This window comes from Bubalus bubalis, chromosome 1 (assembly GCF_019923935.1).
Source record: "Bubalus bubalis isolate 160015118507 breed Murrah chromosome 1, NDDB_SH_1, whole genome shotgun sequence".
In the NCBI taxonomy this organism is placed as follows: Eukaryota; Metazoa; Chordata; class Mammalia; order Artiodactyla; family Bovidae; genus Bubalus; species Bubalus bubalis.
In genome coordinates this window covers 201,969,825-201,978,579 of record NC_059157.1, presented here as the reverse complement: position 1 = coordinate 201,978,579, position 8,755 = coordinate 201,969,825, and the positions used below count along the sequence as shown (strand labels likewise).

The 8,755-nt window shown below is 38.5% G+C and overlaps 1 protein-coding gene across 1 annotated transcript in view; it reads right to left on the bottom strand.

Moving 5' to 3' along the window:
• RAB5A (RAB5A, member RAS oncogene family) overlaps positions 1 to 8,755 on the bottom strand; it is a 33,668-nt gene that overhangs the window by 3,034 nt on the left and 21,879 nt on the right. The window contains exons 3-5 of the mRNA XM_006071960.3: positions 4,581 to 4,732; positions 4,151 to 4,273; positions 2,153 to 2,246 (exon numbers count right to left, since the gene is read on the bottom strand). Coding sequence (XP_006072022.1) covers positions 2,153 to 2,246; positions 4,151 to 4,273; positions 4,581 to 4,732 — 369 coding nt within the window. The remainder of the gene's footprint in view (positions 1 to 2,152; positions 2,247 to 4,150; positions 4,274 to 4,580; positions 4,733 to 8,755) is intronic.

Genomic DNA, 8,755 nt, shown 5'->3' with positions numbered 1-8,755 from the left:
ATTAGATCTAAGTGAATAAGGGGCTGAAAGACATAAGCTGGAATGAGGAACCTTTAACTTATACTGGTTAATTTTTATTGTGTTAAGATAATCTAAAACATCTCTTTGGGGAGTCTCAAAAGAAGTAGTCTCCTACCTCATTGAGTGCTGCAGCTCACCAATATGACCCTGAATTGATTAGGATTTTAAGAAGCTAAAAATCCTGAATCAAGAAAGATGTGTAATGAAAAAAGCCACTGAAGACCTTATCACATTAAAAGCAGATGATAAATTTATTGTAGACTCTCCCACTAAACAAGTGTACTCTACTTGGGAAGTCAGATCAGATCAGTCGCTCAGTCGTGTCCGACTCTTTGCGACCCCGTGAATCGCAGCACGCCAGGCCGCAAGTCATCAAAAGCGCAAATATGGAGTTCACTGATTTATTCAAGGGACAAATGGAGAGGTCACAATTCAATTTACACTTGGGAGTTTCTTTCAAGGGAAAAAAATTCTAATTTCAGAAATGTAAACAAAAGCTCTAATAACACAGACTACTTTCTGACTGAAAAACAAAAAAAACCTTATTAGCAAGCCTAAATAAAAGGTACAAATTAAATAAAGCCCATCTGGTGGAGTTTTAATAGCATCAGAAAGAAAGGTTTAAAGTTCAACCTGATTGGAGGGGCACATCATCTCTTCATTTCCTGTTACTAACTTTTCAGATGTGGTTTTGGGTGTGATTGTTCCATTTATTAAAAAAGAAAAAAGTATATACTGTCGCATAATCCCTCTTAACTATGCTAGTATTTCCCTAATAACCTGCAACCCTGAGTTTCTCAGGAAAGTATTTTACATAGCAAATAGGCAGGTTTTACTAAATGAAGCCACCATTAAACTCCCTCATCTAGGGAGAGAGCAGGACAGCGCTAGTGGTCTTACTGGGTTTTTTTTAGCCTCTCGATCAGCTGTTAACTGGTTAATTTACGACTTCAATACCAGAGGAAATTTATCAGGGATCCAGGATGTAGACACCCCAGGCGATCATCACTGCTGTGTGCAGCGCTGCCGCAGGATGGCATGCGTGCTCGGCAGCAGACTGTGGGCGCCCTTCCCAGAGAGCGTGCACCTTCAAACCACCAGCAGGCGGGGTGGGGTCAGTTACCCAGTCGTGTGCGACTCTCTGTGACCCCACGACTGCAGCCCTCCAGGCTCCTCTGTCCATGGGATTCTCTGCAGGCAAGAAGGCTGGAGTGGGTTGTCATTCCCTTCTCCAGAGGATCTTCCTGACCCAGGGATCGAGCCTGGGTCTCCTGCACTGCAGGCAGATTCTTTACCAGCTGAGCTACCAGGGAAGCCCCACACCAGAAGGCAAGGGTCAATAAACATATTTTAATTGTTGTTACAAAAAAGGGAAGCTTCCTTATTCCCACTAAACTTCATCACCTATAGTCAACAACTGCACAAGAGCGCGCATCATTACTGACAGCCCTGAGAGGCAAGGCAGGCGCGCTGCGGGGCCAGACACCACAGAGGCCACAGGGGCCGCGCGCTGCTCTGCTCTCCTTCCTGGCCTCTGTGCCTCAAAGCTCTGAAATGTTCTCTGTTAAAGTATCTGCATTAAAACAATTTGTCAATCTGTATGTACAATGTACTTATCAGTGTTATACCTGTCAGTAATCCATGATTTAAAAAGAACTTGAAAAATAAAAACAATGCTCTGTTTAGGGCAAAGGAGAGAGGAGTTAATGATCAGTGAGAAAAAGCTCATTAAGACTGTATGTTGCACTGAAAACATTACTGAGCTTATCCCTCTTTTATATAAAAGTTATAATATAACCTAATACAAAAATGTATTTGTCCAAAATTTTCAGTGAAATCTTCAGAAAATCTACCTGCTTGAACTATTAGCTCAAAGTTCAGGCTTTCAACTCACCTAGAAGAAACTTAACTAAACTGAAAGCACTGTAACCTAATGGTAGTAAGTTTTCAAATTTAACAATATGCCTAACAAAGTAATGCTTCATGGAAGAAATCTAACATAGTAGTATAATCATTAAAAAAAAAAAAAAATTTTTTTTTTTTAAACAAAAAGAAGACTGTCAAACCAAATATGCCCCCAGTATAACTTGTTTTAACTATATTTACTGTGTGCAAAAAAAGCTAATCTTACCTATTGCCATGAATATTTCATTTACATTCATTGATGTTTTAGCTGATGTCTCCATAAATAATAAACTGTTATCATCCGCATAGGACTGTGCCTCCTGTTTGCATAACAAAAAATGAGATAAATGAGATATTTTTACACATACTATTGCTATACCTCCCTTATTTTGGTTATTAAAAAAAACAGGCTTCCTTAGTACAACTGTATAATAAGCAATTACTTATAGCTGAAACAAAGGTAAGGGTACTGCAGTTATAATTTCCTTTTCCTGCCTTAACTTCTCGCACCATCCCAGCCTGCTTCATCTGGTCCCCCATGAAACCTGCCCTCAGATGACGAGTCTGAGGGAGGTGGTGGCGTCGTCACTAAGCGGCGTTTGACTCTTTGCCACGCCCTGGACTGTAGCCCGCCAGGCTCCTCTGTCCATGGGACTTTCCAAGCAAGAACACTGGAGCGGGTTGCCATTTCCTTCTCTGGGAGAAAGGGGAGGCCATTCTGTTCTAAATCCCGTAAAACTCTCTTTGATCTCTATGGCAATTTCATTTTACTTATGCTCATTATATGCAATGAAGACAAAGGGAAACCCAATACTGAACACTGACTTCCACCGCTAAATGGTGCCCTGTATTTCTTTAATCCTGGATGACTTCCACAAGCACTATTTTAAGTGTGTCATGAGTCATCTTTGAAAATCTTGTTACTACTTCACAGTGTCATGCTTTACCGTTTACTTGTGTTAGTATTTTTGAGCCTCATAGCTGTTGTGAAGAACCATCAGTCATCTTTCCAATTTGATTAAACAAAACGCAGCTCCTCTGCAACGCTATGTGACACTCTAATGTGACCGCTCTGCCCGCGCCTGTGTGCTGAGGGGGTGACGATCGCAGAACGAGCGACAGATGGCACCGTACCTCACAGGGGTGTTACAGAAGTAAGGGAAACCACACGTGCGCATGCTCAGTTTACTACCTAACGGAGCAAGAACCAGTGCTCTTTCTCCCATGTGAATTACTCCAACACCAAAGAAGAAAATTATCCCATCACTGATTATACACTTAGTGACCACACGTCTCTGGCAGAGAACTAAAGAGCGAGAGGATGGGAGAGGCTAAAAACGTCTAACTAGAGACAGCTGCTTTATTTTAAATGACTTTTGCAGAAAGGAACATTCTTAATTAGACATATTAGAAAACATGCAAACTGGATTTTTAAAAAACTTTTATTTTTGAAGACCCTTTTAAGAACAACTACACAGGTGCATGTGACCATGTGGGCATGCATTATGTGTGCTGATATAATATACAGGTACATTTTTTAAAAGTTAGGAAGGATACTGAAGTGTATGTGAGGGTTGGAGGGATTGGGGTAGGAGGCAATCATTTTTTCCTTTATATACTTCCATACTGTTTGTGAACAAATTACTTCTTTTGTAACTGTTTAGGTCAACAAAAATCTTTGAATCAGCTTATATATAAATAAAGATATTTTAAAATTCTTTATTGTGAGTTTCTTTACACATATGTGTGAAGATTCTCGGATATATATAAATTTTCTTTTTAAAAAAATTTTATACTGGAATATAGTTGATTAAAAATGCTGTGTTAGTTTCAGGTAGACAGCAAAGTGATTCAGCTACATTGATATACATGTATCTATTCTTTTTCAGATTCTTTTCCCATTTAAGTCGTTAACATCGAGCAGTGTATGCCACACAGTACGTCCTTGCTGGTTATCCATTTTTAGGCACAGCAGTGTGTGCCTGTCCATCCCAAACTCACTGTTCCTCCCCTACTGCCCCGTAACCATTAAGTTCATTCTTTAAGTCAGTCTGTGAGTCTGAGATCTTATTATCATGAGATTTAATTACATAGTATACCACATGTCTAATGACAAAGCATACCACATACCATTTGTCTAAAATTTTCTATCATTTGTATAGTTTTAAAATTCAAGTGTGGACACAGAAGAAAAATACGCACCCACAAGTTAAATTCAGCATACCTGAAAGTCGACAGCTCTTTTATTTGCCAGATCGGCCTTGTTTCCTGATAAAGCTATTACAATGTTAGGACTGGCTTGCCTCTGAAGCTCTTTAACCCAGTTTTTGGCTCTGGCAAAGGACTCCTGGGAACAAAGAAACAGCTATTTGGCACAGGCTGAAAGAATAAGGAGCGTCTTTGTGAGATGAGGCTTTAAAGACTGTCCAATGTGACTCTTGGAAAGATTCTTAGGACTATTGTATTATTGAGACACTTTCATGTTTTTTTAAAATCAGCTTTTCTATTTCATAAAAGCTATTTCTATTTCTGCTTTGGCAGAAATGTCATACTTGGCTAACAAAGCTTTAAAAAAATCTCTTCTGTAACTGAAATTCTGAATACTAGAAACGGAGATTCAAACAAGTTTCAGTGCAGAATGCACCTCTACTCACCTCGTTCGTGATGTCGTACACGACTATGGCGGCCTGGGCGCCTCTGTAGTACATGGGCGCCAGGCTGTGGTACCGCTCTTGGCCAGCCGTGTCCCATATTTCAAATTTTACTGTCGTGTCATCAAGACATACCGTTTGAGTCAGAAAAGCAGCTGAAAGAAGAAAATGTCTGCAGTAAGTTTATCATTTTTCTCCTAATATTTTAATTTTATAGAAAACACCTGGAAACCTTATTTACTGCATACTCACAGTTAATAGTGGCTTTAAATACCGGCAAGATCCATGCTTCAAAGCTAGATTCATAAATGCTTGCATATAAAACCTTTGTAATAAAATCAGATTGAAAGTGCCTCTTACATTCTTAAAAAGTATAATATTAAATAACTTTAAGACAGCTCTTAAGCTGTTTTTACCAACTGTGAATTTAAAACCTTTAAATTGTAAAATGATTTAAGAAATACACCGCTGATATTGCTGAAACAATGGGGGTGGTGGGTGCGCAGGCCTGCAGCCCACCTGCGCTGACAGCAGCCACGCCCCCTCCTCGGGGCTTCCGGCCCTGGGAGCTCAGTGTCAGCTCCATCACGAAACCAGCGCATTTCTTGTATTATCCCATCAAAGCATTATGAGACTTTCATATCTGTAATCATTATTACCTCAACCTAGACTTAATTTATTAACAGAGATTCAGTATCAACTCCTAGCGTTCATCCTTCACTTTACGGATTTTTGGATTTGTACTTTTTCATCTGTTCTTTTCTCAGATTTTAATAAGAAAGTAACATTTTACAATGATATTTTTGCTCTTAAAAAGATGGCTGATATATCTCACAAATGATTACTGTATCACTTATTTTCTGAAAATAATATGAAGTAAAATGTCTTTTATAAACAAGATTCTCCCAGCTCTAGAAAATAAGCATCAGGAAAGACCACGTGTATATTTATGAAAAACAAGAAACTGATTTGTAAGAGGTAAGTTATGAACAACTGAACTGTACTTCAAGGTACGGCTAACCCTAACCCTCACCTTTCAGGAGTAGTTAGCGGCACGAGAGCTCAACAAGACGACACCCAGCCGCTCCCCAGCATGGGGGCCACACAGTAGCACCCACAGTCCCCCTCCTTCATGACCACGGTAACTAAACCCCGCTGCTCCATCATTCACACTAGTTGGTGTGCTTCTTCCTTTTTCTTTTAGCTCAAGGTGTATTCCATTCCTTCTCTGAAACTGGCACAGATTGAAGTTATAAAGTTTTCAAATACTCTGTCCTCCCATGTAAGAGATTATTCATTCCTGTAAATTGTAGCAGTTTATCTAGTGATGTCAATCTTAAGAGATTTACGAGTTAATACCACTATGCTGAATAAGTCTGATTTGATTTACATGGCATATATTAAACGTTACATACATTTTCATGCTCTTTTTATTAGGTCAACTGACTGCTGTGACGGCTTTAGTACCAACAACTATAATCGTCTCCATTTTGCAACCATCGTAATAGAAACGTCTATTTTCAGCTAAATTCTATTAATAGTTCTGTGAATTCTCACAAGTGGCTAGTCATATTTAAAATATACGCCAGTGAAAACTACTTTTACCATACAAAATCAGCAATAATATTTTTAGAAATTCTGTATGTACAATGAAGGATACCAAAAAAGCACTATGTCACTTTTTCACAGAGATGAAAAGTTCTCATGCAGAATCAGTATTTTTAAAAACTTTAAAAAATTAAGTACTCCTTTTTAAATGAAAGGGATAAAAGGTAAGGAATGGATCACAAAATACCATCCCTTTCTCAAGTACAGTTTGATGCAACTTGAAAAAACTGGGTTATAATTTGCATTCAGACTTTTGTTGTCTCTATTCCATAACCACAAAGTACAGTGATAACAAACAGATTCATTTACACTTTTCATAAATCAACCCTAGGCTCAGGTAAAGAATTATGAATTATGCTGCCTTAAAGGAAATATAATCTGATTCTCCAACCAGTTAAAGATATCACAAAAGGCTACCAATCTTTTTTTATAAATGCATGTACAAAATGACAAAACACAGGAAAAACAAATTTCAGCTAATACATTAAAAGAGTAACAACCCCATGACCAAGGAGTTTCTTTCAGAAATACAAAGCTATTACACCAACAGGCTAAAAAAGAAAAATCATATATTATTTAAATAAACTATAAAAGGGCATCTGAGTCAATATTCCTAATATACACACAGAATTCTTCCTTAAAACAGATCAAGTGTCAATTTCATCCTTAAGCCTGAAACCAGCATTTTACTCAAAGCTCTTAAGCAATCTCTCTGAATTTAGAAGCCAGATATGAAAATCAAGATCACAATTACATAATATCACTTCAGATATTCTTATAATAAATAAGTAACAAATTACTAGAAAGAGACATTATTTGGAAGAAGCAAGAAGACTGAAATGAAAATCCAAAGACACCAGCTAAAATAAAGCAGATAGTAAGTTCTTTAAATTGGCTGGAAAAGATCAAGGTAATTGCCTTACAATATATAAGCAACGACCACATTTTCAGTGGTATGCTGGGAGAAGACTTGACCCTATCAAATTAGCAAAGAACAAGGTCAATCAGCTCACTCCTCACCTCTGGGAAGCATTCCTCTATCACACCCTTCCAGCAGGTCCTGTCTTTGCGCTCCCAGAGCTCCCTGTGCGGACACGTTTCATACTTTCTATAATTACTGGTGTACAGGAACTTTTTTTCTCCTAGACTGAGAGTTCCTTAAGAAATGATCTTTATTCTTGTCCATACCCAGTATCTAATATAAATCTCAGTTCATATAAATATTCAAAAAGCTTGCTGAATTTCATAACAGATATGTACAATTATTCTGGACTATTTTGACTAATTACAGTTTCCAAATAGGAAAAAATAGGTATCTCAAAAGGCCTCTCTGAAGTTATCATGTAACCAACACAACCTCAAACTACCAACAAGATCTTTTTAACTTAGTAACACCATATTGTTAACACGGTATGTTAAAAAGAGCGTGATTTGGGGGGAGGAGAGAAAGGCCAATATTAGAGGCCAGTGGAACGATGTGAGTACACACACAAACGTGAGATCTATTTAAAAGTGCTGTGGGGCCACAAGAGCAGAAATATGGGACTAAAATAGCCCAGTATTATAAACATTATATACTGCATGACCCTCAAGATTTCTCCAAATCCTCAAGTTTTCAAGGACTAATGAAGGATTTAACTTTAGTCAGTCCAGTATAGATGATATCTTCAAATCCTCAGTGCTTCGAAATGGACATTACTAGTCATTTTTAAAGTTGTAAAAATAAATTCTAGCACTCAAAACATAAACTACTACATCAATCCTGTAGCAACATTAACCAACCACCAACTTACCTGAATCTGCAAAACCACTTTAATTTATCCAAAACATCTATTTTCTAAGAACCATCACTTTCTTAGACCTCTTCAGTTTTCTCTTCACTTCCATCACCAGCTCTAGCAGTTGGGTTTCTTTTCGGGCCCGTATTTCACAAAGAAACAGCTTTTATCACTTTGAGAGTTACTGTGTACGTGACGACAGAGAAAAACAAAGCTGCGTTGAGATGCGGGTGCCGGCCTGCCTAACAGGCCCCTCTGAGCTGACACGATCCGTCCCTGTGGCCAGCCTGGCGGCAGGTGACGCTGCAGTCCCCGCCACACTACTGATTACTGAGTGACAGAGCCTGGGGTCAGCTGAGAGCAGCGGAAACTGTGAATCTTAAATCTGCAAAACCCCAAAGTGTGTCATGTGTAAGACCCCGATAAATAATAAGCAAGGAGGGGACACTGCGATACACTGGGTGAGGAAGACCATCCCCATCGCAGCACTAACCAAAGGTTAACAACGAGTAAGAAAGAATTCAAACAACCACAATGAGTCCACACGAACTAAACAGAGGGCAAAAGAGAAAAAGCACAGAACCAGTTATCGCCCCAATCCTCAACTTACTGTTTTACCAAACTGACAGAAAAGAATTACTTTATTAGAACTGACCCCAAATCCTTAGATCTATCAGATTTGATTATATAAAAATTAAGGTCTTTAGGTTTATAATTAAAATGTGTCACACACTCAAAACACAGGGGCAAACACATGTAGAAAAATTTCTACAGTGGATGCTATGAGCTTGA